Source organism: Salmo salar, chromosome ssa11 (assembly GCF_905237065.1).
Source record: "Salmo salar chromosome ssa11, Ssal_v3.1, whole genome shotgun sequence".
In the NCBI taxonomy this organism is placed as follows: domain Eukaryota; kingdom Metazoa; phylum Chordata; class Actinopteri; order Salmoniformes; family Salmonidae; genus Salmo; species Salmo salar.
This window is the reverse complement of record NC_059452.1, coordinates 109,909,668-109,929,461: the sequence shown is the minus strand read 5'-3', so window position 1 is coordinate 109,929,461 and position 19,794 is coordinate 109,909,668. Positions and strand designations below refer to the sequence as shown.

At 48.7% G+C, this 19,794-nt stretch overlaps 1 protein-coding gene across 1 annotated transcript; it reads right to left on the bottom strand.

Moving 5' to 3' along the window:
- Positions 1-2,310: 2,310 nt before the first annotated feature.
- c1qa (complement component 1, q subcomponent, A chain) lies at positions 2,311-17,572 on the bottom strand. Its single transcript, NM_001141779.1, is given in 6 exon segments — positions 2,311-3,429; positions 9,072-9,116; positions 9,969-10,055; positions 10,648-10,991; positions 15,904-16,074; positions 17,537-17,572. Coding segments are annotated over 5 exon segments (744 nt in total). The 5' UTR covers positions 16,064-16,074; positions 17,537-17,572; the 3' UTR covers positions 2,311-3,321.
- Between the last annotated feature and the right edge of the window lie 2,222 nt (positions 17,573-19,794).

The window sequence follows — 19,794 nt, the reverse complement described above, 5'->3', positions numbered from 1 at the left end:
AGGTTGAACAGATTAGTAATAGGGGTTGCAACAATGGCGGCGGATAATGTTTGGAAGAGAGGGTCCAGATTGTCTAGCCCGGCTGATATGTAGGGGTCCAGATTTTGCAGCTCTTTCAGAACATCAGCTGTGGGTCTTCCAAATGGACAATGACCCCAAGCATTACATTTACATTTACATTTAAGTCATTTAGCAGACGCTCTTATCCAGAGCGACTTACAAATTGGTGCATTCACCTTATGATATCCAGTGGAACAACAACTTTACAATAGTGCATCTAAATCTTTTAAGGGGGGGGGGGGGGGGGGGTTAGAAGGATTACTTTATCCTATCCCAGGTATTCCTTAAAGAGGTGGGGTTTCAGGTGTCTCCATACTTCCAAAGTTGTGGCAAAATGCATTAAGGACAACAAAGTCAAGGTATTGGAGTGGCCATCACAAAGCCCTGACCTCAATCCCATAGAAAATTTGTGGGCAGAACTGAAAAAGCGTGTGCGAGCAAGGTGGCTTACAAACCTGACTCAGTTACACCAGCTCTGTCAGGAGGAATGGGCCAAAATTCACCAAACTTATTGTGGGAAGCTTGTGGAAGGCTACCCGAAACATTTGACCCAAGTTAAACAATTTAAAGGCAATGCTACCAAATACTAATTGAGTGTATGTAAACTTCTGACCCACTGGGAATGTGATGAAATAAATCATTCTCCCTACTATTATTCTGACATTTCACATTCTTAAAATAAAGTGGTGACCCTAACTGACCTAAGACAGGGAATCTTTACTAGGATTAAATGTCAGGAATTGTGGAAAAACTGAGTTTAAATGTATTTGGCTAAGGTGTATGTAAACATCCGACTTCAAACTACTTGAAAATCTCTGGCAAGACTTGAAAATGATTGTCTAGCTATGATCAATAAACAATATGATCAATAAACAATTTGACAGAACTTGAAGAATTTTATAAGAATAACGGGCAAATGTTGCACAATCCAGATGTGGAAAGCTCTTAGAGCCTGACCCAGAAAGACTCACAGCTCTTAGAGACTGACCCAGAAAGACTCACAGCTCTTAGAGACTCACCCAGAAAGACTCACAGCTCTTAGAGACTGACCCAGAAAGACTCACAGCTCTTAGAGACTAACACAGAAAGACTCACAGCTCTTAGAGACTCACCCAGAAAGACTCACAGCTCTTAGAGACTGACCCAGAAAGACTCACAGCTCTTAGAGACTCACCCAGAAAGACTCACAGCTCTTAGAGACTGACCCAGAAAGACTCACAGCTCTTAGAGCCTGACCCAGAAAGACTCACAGCTCTTAGAGCCTGACCCAGAAAGACTCACAGCTCTTAGACTAACCCAGAAAGACTCACAGCTCTTAGAGCCTGACCCAGAAAGACTCACAGCTGTAATCGCTGCCAAAGGTTCTTCTACAAAGTATTGACTCACAGGTGTGAATATTTATGTCATTGTGACGTTTCTGTATTTCATTTTCAATAAATGTGCTACATAAAAATAAAAAAATTAACGTTTTCACTTTGTCATTCTATTTAATCCATTTTGAATCCAAGCTGTAACACAATAAAATGTGGAATAAATCAAGGGTAATGAATACTCTCTGATTACTGTGTGTTGCCCTAAGAGTCTCAACATGATTCACAGCTGTAATGGTGTTTCCAGAATGTATTAGCTGTAATGGTGTTTCCAGAATGTATTAGCTGTAATGGTGTTTCCAGAATGTATTAGCTGTAATGGTGTTTCCAGAATGTATTAGCTGTAATGGTGTTTCCAGAATGTATTAGCTGTAATGGTGTTTCCAGAATGTATTAGCTGTAATGGTGTTTCCAGAATGTATTAGCTGTAATGGTGTTTCCAGAATGTATTAGCTGTAATGGTGTTTCCAGAATGTATTAGCTGTAATGGTGTTTCCAGAATGTATTAGCTGTAATGGTGTTTCCAGAATGTATTAGCTGTAATGGTGTTTCCAGAATGTATTAGCTGTAATGGTGTTTCCAGAATGTATTAGCTGTAATGGTGTTTCCAGAATGTATTAGCTGTAATGGTGTTTCCAGAATGTATTAGCTGTAATGGTGTTTCCAGAATGTATTAGCTGTAATGGTGTTTCCAGAATGTATTAGCTGTAATGGTGTTTCCAGTATGTATTAGCTGTAATGGTGTTTCCAGAATGTATTAGCTGTAATGGTGTTTCCAGAATGTATTAGCTGTAATGGTGTTTCCAGAATGTTTTAGCTGTAATGGTGTTTCCAGTATTTATTCGCTGTTGGATGTGAAGACATACACAATCAAGACATCTTCGTTTTAAATTGTATTTTTATTATTCATTTGGAAAATGTTCTATAATTTCTTTAAAATGTGGAGTAGGATGTGTAGATTGGTAAGAAAAACATCGAATGTAATCCCTTTTTAGATTTAAGGCATCAAAATGTGAAGACTTCAAGGGGTGTGTGTGACTTTTACTAGGCACTGTGTTTTATATCAATAATGGCAGGGTTGGTATAGAACAGTATAGATCAGTATAGAACAGTATAGATCAGCATAGAACAGTATATATATCAGTATAGATCAGTATAGATCAGTATATAGAGCAGTATAGAACAGTACAGAACAGTATAGATCAGTATAGATCAGTATAGATCAGTATAGAACAGTATATATCAGTATAGAACAGTATCGAACAGTATATATATCAGTATAGAACAGTATAGATCAGTATAGAACAGTATATAGAGCAGTATAGATCAGCATAGAACAGTATATAACAGTATATATATCAGTATAGAACAGTATAGAACAGTGTATAGAGCAGTATAGATCAGTATAGAACAGTATATATATCAGTATAGAACAGTATAGATCAGTATAGATCAGTATATAGAACAGTATAGAACAGTATAGAACAGTATAGATCAGTATAGAACAGTATAGATCAGTATAGATCAGTATAGAACAGTATAGATCAGTATAGAACCGTATAGATCAGTATAAATCAGTATATAGAACAGTATAGATCAGTATAGAACAGTATAGAGCAGTATAGATCCGTATAGAACAGTATATATATCAGTATAGATCAGTATAGATCAGTATATAGAACAGTATAGAACAGTATAGAACAGTATAGATCAGTATAGAACAGTATAGAACAGTATATAGAACAGTATAGAACAGTATAGATCAGTATAGAACCGTATAGATCAGTATAGATCAGTATATAGAACAGTATAGATCAGTATAGAACAGTGTTAGTAATGGTTGGTTCCTGGGACAGCTCGTGTGACGAGGTCACTGCACGGCGTTGTGACATCACTTCTCGGTGGGGAAGAGCAGGAAGCCGTTGAACACGATCTTCTTGTCCTTCTTGTCATCCTTCACATTCTCCGGCTGCTCGTCTTTAAACGTCTCCAGCCACACCTGGATATATTAACACACCTGGTTACACACCTGTTTATACAATCATTGTGTGTTGTTGGTATGGACGATGCTACACTCCATGTAGAAGAGGCCTATGAAGAGGCCTAGAAGAGGCCTATGTAGCACAGCTGATGGGAAGACAGCAGTCACATCCCATTCAATCTGACGTAATAAACCAGCAGGCCCCAAGCATGACAATAAAAACACTACCATTCAGCGTTTCCAAATCAAAATGTACTACTATTAGCTAGCTACATCCCATTGCAAACATATTTTATAAAGTTCTGCACACAAAGTAACCGGTGATCTAAAGTTTAATGCAGTCGTGTTTCACCCAGTCACGGTCACCCGTGTTTCACCCAGTCATGGTCACCCAGTCACGGTCACCCGTGTTTCACCCAGTCATGGTCACCCAGTGATGGTCACCCGTGTTTCACCCAGTCATGGTCACCCAGTCACGGTCACCCGTGTTTCACCCAGTCATGGTCACCCAGTCGCGGTCACCCGTGTTTCACCCAGTCACGGTCACCCGTGTTTCACCCAGTCAAGGTCACCCGTGTTTCACCCAGTCTTGGTCACCCAGTCAAGGTCACCCGTGTTTCACCCAGTCATGGTCACCCGTGTTTCACCCAGTCACGTTCACCCGTAGATAGTTAACAGCAAGCGAGATGCAATAATAAAACAGTGGCATGATTATGCCTATTTTAACTTCTTGTTGAAAGTTAATCTTAAAAAAAGGGCAATGGTAACAAATTAGCAAACACATCCTCCTCAGTCCTCAAAGCTAACACCTACACACTAGCCTACAACACAAAGTAACTTGCCCTTAGGAAAACTAGTGCTCGTGCTATTGGCTCACACTCTCAGTAGGGGCGTGTCTCTAGCCCTACATTTTCCTATTTTTTGGGGGGAAAACTGTCCCACCCATTGCAAGTCAAAATGTGATTGGTTGATACCACTGTCACTCCAAAAATTCTGCTCTAATACAGTTGAATGGCAGAGGCATTCTTCCTAGTGTCTGAAAGCCAATAGCTAAGCTAGTTAACTGGTTTTATCTCCCCGGAGACCACCAAAGAAAATCCTGATTGGATATTTTTTTCTCTCCAGCATTAACCCTTTCCTTTCCAACACACACTGAAGACATTAAATTACAAAATCATTGAAAATAATATAATAATCAAATTACCATTTAAATATTATTGAAAAGATAGAAATGAAATAGAAATTGAAACTACATTTTTATTTATAAATTACATCTATTATTTGATCAACCATTTGATCAAGCATTCTCTGTAGGTCTAGAAGGCACTTACAGTTCCTACTGGATGATGCTCTGTGCTGATTGGTTAGAATGGATGATGCTCTGTGCTGATTGGTTAGAATGGATGATGCTCTGTGCTGATTGGTTAGAATGGATGATGCTCTGTGCTGATTGGTTAGTATGGGGGATGCTCTGTGCTGATTGGTTAGTATGGAGCATGTATTCCCAAACTGGGGTACGTGCAATGCTGTTGGGGGTACGCCAAATTAAAATGTGATTCACATTTTAAAAAAATATATATATTATTATTATTATTATATATTTTTTCACATTTTCAAACAGTACATTTATATTTTCCAACAGGGCTATACGTTTGGGCTAGTTTTTTTTCCTCGCCTGAGTAGCCTCGTTTCACTGCCAAAAATAAAATTAAACCATCTAGTGTTCAGCAAAATAACAACACAATGTCAAATACAGGTAGCCGAGTCAAATAATGAACATCCAATCACATTAAGCGTTACTCTCTCACAGGAAACCTTCGCTCTTACACAGACATTTATAAACGAAGCATGCCAATTTGAAAAATAAGCCACGGGGAGTTTTTTGAGCGAGAATAAAGACAACTTTCAAGAAGTAAGACATGTATAAAAGCAACAGATACCATTAATCAGAAGGGGATAGAAGAGTCTTATATGGTGAGCTACCGAGTGGCTGGGACAGGAAGCCCCATACTATTGTGGAGGTCTTAATTCTTCCTGCTGCTGAGGATATGACTGGGATAATGCTGGGGGGAAAAGGCCCAAAAAACTATACAGACAATGTCTCCATCAAACAACACTGTTTCACGACGCATCAGTGACATGGCAGGAGATGTTTTGAAACAATTACTGCTTCGCATGCAAGCCAGTGAATTCTATGTGTTACAACTGGATGAGTCAACAGGCGTGGCCGGCCTGGTACAGCTCCTGGTATATGGATGAGTTAACAGGCCTGGTACAGCTCCTGGTATATGGATGAGTTAACAGGCCTGGTACAGCTCCTGGTATATGGATGAGTTAACAGGCCTGGTACAGCTCCTGGTATATGGATGATTTAACAGGCCTGGTACAGCTCCTGGTATATGGATGAGTTAACAGGCCTGGTACAGCTCCTGGTATATGGATGATTTAACAGGCCTGGTACAGCTCCTGGTATATGGATGAGTTAACAGGCCTGGTACAGCTCCTGGTATATGGATGAGTTAACAGGCCTGGTACAGCTCCTGGTATATGGATGAGTTAACAGGCCTGGTACAGCTCCTGGTATATGGATGAGTTAACAGACCTGGTACAGCTCCTGGTATATGGATGAGTTAACAGGCCTGGTACAGCTCCTGGTATATGGATGAGTTAACAGGCCTGGCACAGCTCCTGGTATATGGATGAGTTAACAGGCCTGGCACAGCTCCTGGTATATGGATGAGTTAACAGGCCTGGTACAGCTCCTGGTATATGGATGAGTTAACAGGCCTGGCACAGCTCCTGGTATATGGATGAGTTAACAGGCCTGGTACAGCTCCTGGTATATGGATGAGTTAACAGGCCTGGTACAGCTCCTGGTATATGGATGAGTTAACAGGCCTGGTACAGCTCCTGGTATATGGATGAGTTAACAGGCCTGGTACAGCTCCTGGTATATGGATGAGTTAACAGGCCTGGCACAGCTCCTGGTATATGGATGAGTTAACAGGCCTGGTACAGCTCCTGGTATATGGATGAGTTAACAGGCCTGGTACAGCTCCTGGTATATGGATGAGTTAACAGGCCTGGTACAGCTCCTGGTATATGGATGAGTTAACAGGCCTGGTACAGCTCCTGGTATATGGATGAGTTAACAGACCTGGTACAGCTCCTGGTATATGGATGAGTTAACAGGCCTGGTACAGCTCCTGGTATATGGATGAGTTAACAGGCCTGGTACAGCTCCTGGTATATGGATGAGTTAACAGGCCTGGTACAGCTCCTGGTATATGGATGAGTTAACAGACCTGGTACAGCTCCTGGTATATGGATGCGTTAACAGGCCTGGTACAGCTCCTGGTATATGGATGAGTTAACAGGCCTGGCACAGCTCCTGGTATATGGATGAGTTAACAGGCCTGGTACAGCTCCTGGTATATGGATGAGTTAACAGGCCTGGTACAGCTCCTGGTATATGGATGAGTTAACAGGCCTGGTACAGCTCCTGGTATATGGATGAGTTAACAGGCCTGGCACAGCTCCTGGTATATGGATGAGTTAACAGGCCTGGCACAGCTCCTGGTATATGGATGAGTTAACAGGCCTGGTACAGCTCCTGGTATATGGATGAGTTAACAGGCCTGGTACAGCTCCTGGTATATGGATGAGTTAACAGGCCTGGTACAGCTCCTGGTATATGGATGAGTTAACAGGCCTGGTACAGCTCCTGGTATATGGATGAGTTAACAGACCTGGTACAGCTCCTGGTATATGGATGAGTTAACAGGCCTGGTACAGCTCCTGGTATATGGATGAGTTAACAGGCCTGGTACAGCTCCTGGTATATGGATGAGTTAACAGGCCTGGCACAGCTCCTGGTACATGGATGATTTAACAGGCCTGGTACAGCTCCTGGTATATGGATGAGTTAACAGGCCTGGCACAGCTCCTGGTATATGGATGAGTTAACAGGCCTGGTACAGCTCCTGGTATATGGATGAGTTAACAGGCCTGGCACAGCTCCTGGTATATGGATGAGTTAACAGGCCTGGTACAGCTCCTGGTATATGTCCGTTACGTTTATGGGGGGTCAATTAAGGAAGACATCCTCTTCTGCAAACCACTGGAAACCAGGACGACAGGAGAGGATATTTTTAAAGTACTGGACAGCTTTGTGACATCAAATGTCCATTGGTGGTCAAGATGTGTTGGTATCTGTACTGATGGAGCAAAAGCCATGACAGGGAGACATAGTGGAGTGGTAACGCGCCTGCAAGCAGTTGCTCCCGAAGCCATTTGGGTACACTGCAGCATCCACCGAGAGGCTCTCGCTGCCAAGGGAATGACTGACAGCTTGAAAGACGTTTTGGACACTACAGTGAAAATGGTTGCTTTGTTAAAGCAAAAGGCCCCTGAACTCTCGTGTATTTTCTGCATTATGCAATGATATGGGCAGCGACCATGTAACGCTTTTACAACATACAGGAAGTGCGCTGGTTATCAAGGGGCAAAGTATTGACATGTTTTTTTTAAATTGAGAGACTGAGACTCTCTCCAATACAACCCAACATTGCAGAGTTATGTGCATCCTTTCAAGTACACTCTTCTCATTAACCTATGGTGAGCTCTTCACCATTTGTGATGAACAAATAAGGTTTTATATGTAAGATGGTTAAATAAAGAGCAAAATTATTGATTATTATTATATTATTATTTGTGCCCTGGTCCTATAAGAGCTCTTTGTCATTTCCCACGAGCCGAGTTGTGACAAAAACTCACACTCATTCTTATGTTTAATAAATGTATCGTACAGTGTGTGTGTGTGCGGCAGGATTACAATGATGGCAAAAATCAACATTTGAGAGTGCGCTGACCCTGACGCTAGAGGGGGTACAGCTGGAGGTTGGATAGAGGGGGTACAGCTGGAGGTTGGATAGAGGGGGTACAGCTGGAGGTTGGATAGAGGGGGTACAGCTGGAGGTTGGATAGAGAGGGTACAGCTGGAGGTTGGATAGAGGGGGTACAGCTGGAGGTTGGATAGAGGGGGTACAGCTGTAGGTTGGATAGAGAGGGTACAGCTGGAGGTTGGATAGAGGGGGTACAGCTGGAGGTTGGATAGAGGGGGTACAGCTGGAGGTTGGATAGAGGGGGTACAGCTGGAGGTTGGATAGAGGGGGTACAGCTGGAGGTTGGATATAGAGGGTACAGCTGGAGGTTGGATAGAGGGGGTACAGCTGGAGGTTGGATAGAGGGGGTACAGCTGGAGGTTGGATAGAGGGGGTACAGCTGGAGGTTGGATAGAGAGGGTACAGCTGGAGGTTGGATAGAGGGGGTACAGCTGGAGGTTGGATAGAGGGGGTACAGCTGGAGGTTGGATAGAGAGGGTACAGCTGGAGGTTGGATAGAGGGGGTACAGCTGGAGGTTGGATAGAGGGGGTACAGCTGGAGGTTGGATAGAGGGGGTACAGCTGGAGGTTGAATGTTTGAAGGGGTACGGGACTATAAAAAGTTTGGGAACCACTGGTATGGAGGATGCTGTGTGGTGATTGGTTAGTTAGGAGGATGCTGTGTGGTGATTGGTTAGTTAGGAGGATGCTGTGTGGTGATTGGTTAATATGGATGATACTCTGTGCTGATTGGTTAGTATGGAGGATGGTTCCCACCTTGTTGCCGCGTGATAGGTCCAACACCACACCTCCGGACAGAACCTATACACATCATGGAATTAACGATAAAATAAAAACGATAAAATAATGTTAAGATATTTGGCTTCATAGCCAATATATGTTGTTAAATCTGTATACGGTTGATACTGAAATTGATTAGTTAACGTTCTAAAAAAGTCTTTACCCAGGTTTCGTCATAGAAACCCAACCTGGTGTCGTCATAGTAACCCAACCTGGTGTCGTCATAGTAACCCAACCTGGTGTCGTCATAGTAACCCAACCTGGTGCCGTCATAGTAACCCAACCTGGTGCCGTCATAGTAACCCAACCTGGTGTCGTCATAGTAACCCAACCTGGTGTCGTCATAGTAACCCAACCTGGTGTCGTCATAGTAACCCAACCTGGTGCCGTCATAGTAACCCAACCTGGTGTCGTCATAGTAACCCAACCTGGTGCCGTCATAGTAACCCAACCTGGTGTCGTCATAGTAACCCAACCTGGTGTCGTCATAGTAACCCAACCTGGTGCCGTCATAGTAACCCAACCTGGTGTCGTCATAGTAACCCAACCTGGTGTCGTCATAGTAACCCAATTTGGTGACATCAGTCCCTACTTGGTGTTGTCATAGTAACACTACCTGGTGTTGTCATAGTAACCCTACCTGGTGTCGTCATAGTAACCCAACCTGGTGTCGTCATAGTAACCCAACCTGGTGTCGTCATAGTAACTCCATTCTGGTGTCATCAGTCCCTACTTGGTGTTGTCATAGTAACCCTACCTGGTGTTGTCATAGTAACCCAATTTGGTGACATCAGTCCCTACTTGGTGTTGTCATAGTAACCCTACTTGGTGTTGTCATAGTAACCCTACTTGGTGTTGTCATAGTAACCATACCTGGGTAGTGGCTCTGTTGTTGTAGTCACAGAAACCTAGCTTCCTCTCTCCCAGCACGTTACTGTTCAGATATAGACACATGCCCACCTACACACACACACACACACACACACACACACACACACACACACACACACACACACACACACACACACACACACACACACACACACACAGTTTTACAAGATGTCGAAAGAGAGAGTAATACCTGTCTGTCTGTCTGTCTGTCTGTCTGTCTGTCTGTCTGTCTGTCTGTCTGTCTGTCTGTCTGTCTGTCTGTCTGTCTGTCTGTCTGTCTGTCTGTCTGTCTGTCTCTCTAATACCTGTCTGTGTGTCTGTCTGTTTATGTAATACTTGTCTGTCTGTGTATCTCTCTGTCTATGCAATACCTGTCTGTGTGTCTGTCTGTCTATGTAATACCTGTCTGTGTGTCTGTCTGTCTATGTAATACCTGTCTGTGTGTCTGTCTGTCTATGTAATACCTGTCTGTGTGTCTTTCTGTCTATGTAATATCTGTCTGTGTGTCTGTCTGTCTGTCTGTCTGTCTGTCTGTCTGTCTGTCTGTCTGTCTGTCTGTCTGTCTGTCTGTCTGTCTGTCTGTCTGTCTGTCTGTCTGTCTGTCTATGTAATACCTGTCTGTGTGTCTGTCTGTCTGTGTAATACCTGTTTGTCTGCCTACCTTGGCCTCTGAGTGGAAGACAAAGTAGTAGACTCCAGGTATGCTGCAGGTGAACTTTCCAGAGTTCAAAACGATCATGCTGCTGCTTGTGATGGCGGAGTTATAGGTCACGGTTCGTTTGTAGGGGGGGTAGGAGACGTCTGTCCGGGACACGGAGAAGGCCGCACGGTGTTGATGGGATTGGCCCCCGCCACTCCCTGGGGGGCCAGGGGGGCCAGGGGGCCCAGAGGGACCCTCAGGTCCCAGATCTCCACTTAAGCCTTTAGGCCCCATGTCCCCCGGAACTCCCCGGCTACCCTTCGCCCCTTTCAGTGCACGGGGCAACACCTCATCCAGCTGCAGCGCTGGGAGGAAGATGAGGGATCAATACCACAGACCCACTGTAACAGACCCACTGTAACAGACCCACTGTAACAGACCCTGGCCACCCCACTGTAACAGACCCACTGTAACAGACCCTGGCCACCCCACTGTAACAGATCCACTGTAACAGACCCTGGCCACCCCACTGTAACAGACCCACTGTAACAGACCCTGGCCACCCCACTGTAACAGACCCACTGTAACAGACCCTGGCCACCCCACTGTAACAGACCCACTGTAACAGACCCTGGCCACCCCACTGTAACAGACCCACTGTAACAGACCCTGGCCACCCCACTGTAACAGACCCACTGTAACAGACCCTGGCCACCCCACTGTAACAGACCCACTGTAACAGACCCTGGCCACCCCACTGTAACAGACCCACTGTAACAGACCCTGGCCACCCCACTGTAACAGACCCACTGTAACAGACCCTGGCCACCCCACTGTAACAGACCCACTGTAACAGACCCTGGCCACCCCACTGTAACAGACCCACTGTAACAGACCCTGGCCACCCCACTGTAACAGATCCACTGTAACAGACCCTGGCCACCCCACTGTAACAGACCCACTGTAACAGACCCTGGCCACCCCACTGTAACAGACCCACTTTAACAGACCCTGGCCACCACACTGTAACAGACCCTGGCCACCACACTGTAACAGACCACCACACTGTAATAGACCCACTGTAACAGACCCTGGCCACCACACTGTAACAGACCCTGGCCACCCCACTGTAACAGACCCACTGTAACAGACCCACTGTAACAGACCCTGACCACCCCACTGTAACAGACCCACTGTAACAGACCCTGGCCACCACACTGTAACAGACCACCACACTGTAACAGACCCACTGTAACAGACCCTGACCACCCCACTGTAACAGACCCACTGTAACAGACCCACTGTAACAGACCCACTGTAACAGACCCTGACCACCCCACTGTAACAGACCCACTGTAACAGACCCACTGTAACAGACCCTGGCCACCACACTGTAACAGACCCTGGCCACCCCACTGTAACAGACCCTGGCCACCCCACTGTAACAGACCCACTGTAACAGACCCTGGCCACCCCACTGTAACAGACCCACTGTAACAGACCCTGACCACCCCACTGTAACAGACCCACTGTAACAGACCCACTGTAACAGACCCACTGTAACAGACCCTGGCCCCCACACTGTAACAGACCCTGGCCACCACACTGTAACAGACCCTGGCCACCACACTGTAACAGACCCACTGTAACAGACCCTGGCCCCCACATTGTAACAGACCCTGGCCCCCACATTGTAACAGACCCTGGCCACCCCACTGTAACAGACCCACTGTAACAGACCCACTGTAACAGACCCACTGTAACAGACCCTGGCCCCCACACTGTAACAGACCCTGGCCACCACACTGTAACAGACCCTGGCCACCACACTGTAACAGACCCACTGTAACAGACCCTGGCCCCCACATTGTAACAGACCCTGGCCACCCCACATTGTAACAGACCCTGGCCCCCACATTGTAACAGACCCTGATCACACTAACCACACAGTCCTCTTTGCTGTTTCTTCTCTCCTCCCTTCCTCTCCCTTCTCCCTCCTCCCTTCTCCCTTCTCCCTCCTCCCTTCTCCCTCCTCCCTCCTCCCTTCTCCCTCCTCCCTCCTCCCTCTCCCTCCTCCCTTCTCCCTCTCCCTCCTCCCTTCTCCCTTCTCCCTCCTCCCTCCTCCCATCTCCCTCCTCCTTCCTCCCTTCTCCCTCCTCCCTCCTCCCTTCTCCCTCCTCCCTTCTCCCTTCTCCCTCCTCCCTCCTCCCTCCTCCCTCCTCCCATCTCCCTCCTCCTTCCTCCCTTCTCCCTCCTCCCTCCTCCCTCCTCCCATCTCCCTCCTCCCTCCTCCCTCCTCCTTCCTCCCTTCTCCCTCCTCCCTCCTCCCTTCTCCCATCTCCCTCCTCCCTCCTCCCTCCTCCCTCCTCCTTCCTCCCTTCTCCCTTCTCCCTCCTCCCTTCTCCCATCTCCCTCCTCCCTCCTCCCTCCTCCCTCCTCCCTCCTCCTTCCTCCCTTCTCCCTCCTCCCTCCTCCCTTCTCCCATCTCCCTCCTCCCTTCTCCCTCCTCCTCCTCCCTCCTCCCTCCTCCTCCTCCCTCTCCCTCCTCCCTCCTCCCTTCTCCCTCCTCCCTCCTCCCTTCTCCCATCTCCCTCCTCCCTCCTCCCTCCTCCTTCCTCCCTTCTCCTTCTCCTCCTCCCTCCTCCCATCTCCCTCCTCCTTCCTCCCTCCTCCTCCCTCCTCCCTTCTCCCATCTCCCTCCTCCCTCTCTCCTCCTCCCTTCTCCCTTCTCCCTCCTCCCTCCTCCTTCCTCCCTTCTCCCTCCTCCCTTCTCCCTTCTCCCTCCTCCCTCCTCCCTCCTCCCTCCTCCTTCCTCCCTTCTCCCTCCTCCCTCCTCCCTTCTCCCTCCTCCCTCCTCCTTCCTCCCTCCTCCCTCCTCCCTTCTCCCTTCTCCCTTCTCCCTCCTCCCTCCTCCTTCCTCCCTTCTCCCTTCTCCCTCCTCCCATCTCCCTCCTCCCTCCTCCCTCCTCCCTCCTCCCTTCTCCCTCCTCCCTCCTCCTTCCTCCTCCTCCCTCCTCCCTTCTCCCTTTCTCCCTCCTCCCTCCTCCTTCCTCCCTTCTCCCTTCTCCCTCCTCCCTTCTCCCTCCTCCCTCCTCCCTCCTCCCTCCTCCCTTCTCCCTCCTCCCTCCTCCCTCCTCCCTCCTCCCTCCTCCCTTCTCCCTTCTCCTCCTCCCTCCTCCCTTCCTCCCTCCTCCCTCCTCCCTTCTCCCTCCTCCCTTCTCCCTCCTCCCTCCTCCTCCTCCCTCCTCCTCCTCCTCCTCCCTCCTCCCTCCTCCCTCCTCCTCCTCCCTTCTCCCTCCTCCCTCCTCCCTCCTCCTCCTCCCTTCTCCTCCTCCCTCCTCCCTCCTCCCTCCTCCTTCTCCCTCCTCCCTTCTCCCTTCTCCCTCCTCCTTCTCCCTCTCCCTCCTTCTCCCTCCTCCCTCCTCCCTCCTCCCTCCTCCCTCCTCCTCCCTCCTCCTCCCTCCTCCCTCCTCCCTCCTCCCTTCTCCCTTCTCCCTCCTCCCTTCTCCCTTCTCCCTCCTCCCTCCTCCTTCCTCCCTTCTCCCTCCTCCCTCCTCCCTCCTCCTTCCTCCCTTCTCCCTCCTCCCTCCTCCTCCTCCCTCCTCCCTCCTCCCTCCTCCCTCCTCCCTCCTCCCTCCTCCCTTCTCCCTCCTCCCTTCTCCCTCCTCCTTCCTCCCTTCTCCCTCCTCCCTCCTCCCATCTCCCTCCTCCTCTCCCTCTCCCTCCTCCCTCCTCCCTCCTCCCATCTCCCTCCTCCCTCCTCCTCCTCCTTCCTCCTCCCTTCTCCCTCCTCCCTCCTCCTTCCTCCCTTCTCCCTCCTCCCTTCTCCCTTCTCCCTCCTCCCTCCTCCCTCCTCCCTCCTCCTTCCTCCCTTCTCCCTCCTCCCTCCTCCCTTCTCCCTCCTCCCTCCTCCTTCCTCCCTCCTCCCTCCTCCCTTCTCCCTTCTCCCTCTCCTCCTCCCTCCTCCTTCCTCCCTTCTCCCTTCTCCCTCCTCCCATCTCCCTCCTCCCTCCTCCCTTCTCCCTCCTCCCTCCCTCCTCCCTCCTCCTTCCTCCCTCCTCCCTCCTCCCTTCTCCCTTCTCCCTTCTCCCTCCTCCTTCCTCCCTTCTCCCTTCTCCCTCCTCCCATCTCCCTCCTCCCTCCTCCCTCCTCCCTCCTCCCTTCTCCCTCCTCCCTCATCCCTCCTCCCTCCTCCCTCCTCCTTCCTCCCTTCTCCCTCCTCCCTCCTCCCTTCTCCCTCCTCCCTCGTCTCCTTCTTTATTTCCTCTCCAATCCCTCCTCCCTCCTCCCTCCTCCCTCCTCCTTCTCCCTCCTCCCTCCTCCCTCCTCCCTCCTCCTCCTCCTCCCTCCTCCCTCCTCCCTCCTCCCTCCTCCCTCCTCCTTCCTCCCTCTCCTCCCTCCTCCCTTCTCCCTTCTCCCTTCTCCCTCCTCCCTCCTCCCTCCTCCCTCCTCCTTCTCCCTTCTCCCTCCTCCCTCCTCCCTCCTCCCTTCTCCCTCCTCCCTTCTCCCTCCTCCCTCCTCCCTTCTCCCTCCTCCCTCCTCCCTTCTCCCTCCTCCCTCCTCCTCCTCCCTCCTCCTTCCTCCTTCTCCTCCTCCCTCCTCCCTCCTCCCTCTCCTCCTCCCTTCTCCTTCTCCCTCCTCCCTTCTCCCTTCTCCCTCCTCCCTCCTCCTTCCTCCCTTCTCCCTCCTCCCTCCTCCCTCCTCCTTCCTCCCTTCTCCCTCTTCCCTCCTCCCTCCTCCCTCCTCCCTCCTCCTTCCTCCCTTCTCCCTCCTCCCTCCTCCCTCCTCCCTTCTCCCTCCTCCCTCCTCCCTCCTCCTTCCTCCCTTCTCCCTCCTCCCTCCTCCCTCCTCCCTCCTCCTTCTCCCTCCTCCCTCCTCCCTCCTCCCTCCTCCTTCCTCCCTCCTCCCTTCTCCTCCTCCTCCTCCCTCCTCCCTCCTCCCTCCTCCCTCCTCCCTTCTCCCTCCTCCCTTCTCCCTTCTCCCTCCTCCCTTCTCCCTTCTCCCTCCTCCCTCCTCCCTTCTCCCTCCTCCCTCCTCCCTCCTCCCTTCTCCCTCCTCCTTCTCCCTCCTCCCTTCTCCCTTCTCCCTCCTCCCTTCTCCCTTCTCCCTCCTCCCTCCTCCCTCCTCCTTCCTCCCTTCTCCCTTCTCCCTCCTCCCTCCTCCCTCCTCCCTTCTCCCTCCTCCCTTCTCCTTCTCCCTCCTCCCTCCTCCCTCCTCCCTCCTCCCTCCTCCCTTCTCCCTCCTCCCTTCTCTCTCCTCCCTCCATCTCTCTGTTACCTGTCTCTCCTTTTCCTCCCTTTGCGCCTTGTCGTCCATCCCGGCCTGGAGTTCCTGGCGCTCCTGGTGTTCCGTCCTGGACCGAGCATCTGTCCTGGCATCGCCCCAAGGAAAGGAACAGCGCCACACACACCACAGACAGTGAATACCCTGACGTCATCCTCAGGAACCCTGAGAGGACAGGACGCAGAGAGATGACATCATAGAGGGTCAAACACGACGTCACAGGAGAGATGACTCTAGAATACTTTCCCTTCATCCCAGACAACTCCAGCTGACTGCTCTTAGTTGTATTATTCCACCAACACACCTGAACCCAAAGGCTTGATGGTTAGTTAATGGGATGAACCCAAAGGCTTGATGGTTAGTTAATGGGCTGAACCCAAAGGCTTGATGATTAGTTAATGGGATGAACCCAAAGGCTTGATGGTTAGTTAATGGGATGAACCCAAAGGCTTGATGGTTAGTTAATGGGCTGAACCCAAAGGCTTGATGGATTAGTTGATGGGCTGAACCCAAAGGCTTGATGGATTAGTTGATGGGCTGAACCCAAAGGCTTGATGGTTAGTTAATGGGCTGAACCCAAAGGCTTGATGGTTAGTTAATGGGATGAACCCAAAGGCTTGATGGTTAGTTAATGGGCTGAACCCAAAGGCTTGATGGATTAGTTGATGGGCTGAACCCAAAGGCTTGATGGTTAGTTAATGGGCTGAACCCAAAGGCTTGATGGTTAGTTAATGGGATGAACCCAAAGGCTTGATGGTTAGTTAATGGGCTGAACCCAAAGGCTTGATGGATTAGTTGATGGGCTGAAACAAAGGCTTGATGGTTAGTTAATGGGCTGAACCCAAAGGCTTGATGGATTAGTTGATGGGCTGAACCCAAAGGCTTGATGGTTAGTTGATGGGCTGAACCCAAAGGCTTGATGGTTAGTTGATGGGCTGAACCCAAAGGCTTGATGGATTAGTTGATGGGCTGAACCCAAAGGCTTGATGGTGATATGCTGCCACTGGAATGGAACCAGTATGTGTACTGGCTGGGAGGCAGGAGGACCGATCTGGATAACAGCTGTAGCGTTTCATGTGTCTACATGCTCAGATCCAGAACGGAAGTCTCTGATGGTTCAGTTGGTTAGAATAGGGTTTCCTACCCCCCCCTCTCCTCTCCCCCCCCCCTCCCCAAGATGTTTGACAGGTTTCCCAACCCTCACCCCCCCCTCTCCTCTCCCCCCCTCCCCAAGATGTTTGACAGGTTTCCCAACCCTCACCCCCCCTCTCCTCTCCCCCCCTCTCCCCCTCCCCCCCTCCCCCCTCTCCCCCTCCCCCCCCAAGACGTTTGACAGGGCAGAGGAGAGAGTTGGGAAAGCCTGGGTTAGAGCATGGAGCTGGTAACTCTTTCAACCTCTAATCCTCTCCCCCCCTCTCCTCCCCCCCCCTCTCCTGCCTCCCCCCCAAGACGTTTGACAGGGCAGAGGAGAGAGTTGGGAAAGCCTGGGTTAGAGCATGGAGCTGGTAACTCTTTCAACCTCTAATCCTGCTCTCCAAAAAGACAACAAGCAAACAAAAACTCTATTACTAATAAACCAGTATAATATAACATGCCTAGTTAATATGTGTAGATGTATATCACTCACCAGCGTTGTTGATCAGCGAGAGATGTCTTGTCTATGTGTTCCTTCTTTTAAAGTTATGTTGAATAAAGTCCCTCCTGCAGTTATTACATTGATCACACACACACACACACACACACACACACACACACACACACACACACACACACACACACACACACACACACACACACACACACACACACACACACACACACACTCTGAAACACATGAGTCAGTAGCTTTATTTCCTCAAACTCCGTTGGTGGTGGTGATCCAAACACTAAACCACTTCTTTCTGGTACAACTGACAGTCATTCCGTTAAGTGAGAATAGTAAACCCACCGTTTACTGGCTCCAATAGCCCATCCGCTCAGCTTGTTACCAACCCTTAGTAAACTTCTGAGGGAAAAAAATGGTGTTTGATCAGATACAATGCTATTTTACAGTAAACAAATTGACAACAGAATTTCAGCACACTTATAGGGAAGGACATTCAACAAGCACAGGACTTACACAAATGACTGATGATTGGCTGAGAGAAATTGATGATGAAAAGATTGTCGGGGCTGTTTTGTTAGACTTCAGTGCAGCTTTTTACATTATTGATCAAAGTCTGCTGCTGGAAAAACGGTTGTGTTATGGCTTTACACCCCCTGCTATAATGGATTTACACCCCCTGCTATAATGTGGATAAAGAGTTACCTGTCTAACAGAACACAGAGGGTGTTCTTTAATGGAAGCCTCTCCAACATAATCCAGGTAGAATCAGGAATTCCCCAGGGCAGCTGTTTAGGCCCCTTTACATTTTTCAATCTTTACTAACGACATGCCACTGGCTTTGAGTAAATCCAGAGTGTCTATGTATGTGGATGACTCAACACTATACATGTCAGCTACTACAGCGACTGAAATGACTGCAACACTCAACAAAGAGCTGCAGTTAGTTTCAGAATGGGTGGCAAGGAATAAGTTAGTCCTAAGTTTTTCCAAAACTAAAAGCATTGTATTTGGGACATATCATTCACTAAACCTTAAAACCTCAACTAAATCTTGTAATAAATAATGAGGAAATTGAGCAAGTTGGGGTGACTAAACTGCTTGGGGTAACCCTGGATTGTAAACTGTCATGGTTAAAACATATTGATACAACAGTAGCTAAGATGGGGAGAAGTCTGTCCATAATAAAGCTCTGCTCTGCCTTCTTAACAACACTATCAACAAGGCAGGTCCTACAGGCCCTAGTTTCTACCTTCTTAACAACACTATCAACAAGGCAGGTCCTACAGGCCCTAGTTTCTACCTTCTTAACAACACTATCAACAAGGCAGGTCCTACAGGCCCTAGTTTCTACCTTCTTAACAACACTATCAACAAGGCAGGTCCTACAGGCCCTAGTTTCTACCTTCTTAACAACACTATCAACAAGGCAGGTTCTAGCTAAGATGGGGAGAAGTCTGTCCATAATAAAGCGCAGTCTGTTTAAACGACTAGTACACAGCTCAGACACACATGCATACTCCACCAGAGGTCTCCAAACGGGACAGTTTTATCTCCATCTCTTCATTCAAAGACTCAATCATGGACACTCTTACTGACAGTTGTGGCTGCTTTGCGTGATGTATTGTTGTCTCTACCTTCTTGCCCTTTGTGCTGTTGTCTGAGCCCAATAATGTTTGTACCATGTTTTGTGCTGCTACCGTGTTGTGCTGCTGCAATGTTGTGTTGCTACCATGTTGTTGTCATGTTGTGTTGCTACCATGCTGTGTTGTCATGTGTTGCTACCATGCTGTGTTGTCATGTGTTGCTGCCTTGCTGTGTTGTCATGTTGTGTTGCTACCATGCTGTGTTGTCATGTGTTGCTACCTTGCTATGTTGTCATGTTGTGTTTCTACCATGCTGTGTTGTCATGTTGTGTTGCTGCCATGCTGTGTTGTCATGTGATGCTAGCATGCTGTGTTGTCATGTTGTGTTGCTACCATGCTGTGTTGTCATGTGATGCTACCATGCTGTGTTGTCATGTGATGCTACCATGCTGTGTTGTCATGTTGTGTTGCTACCATGCTGTGTTGTTATGTTGTGTTGCTACCATGCTGTGTTGTCATGTTGTGTTGCTACCATGCTGTGTCGTCATGTGATGCTACCATGCTGTGTTGTCATGTTGTGTTGCTACCATGCTGTGTTGTCATGTTGTGTTGCTACCATGCTGTGTTGTCATGTTGTGTTGCTACCATGCTGTGTTGTCATGTGATTCTACCATGCTGTGTTGTCATGTTGTGTTG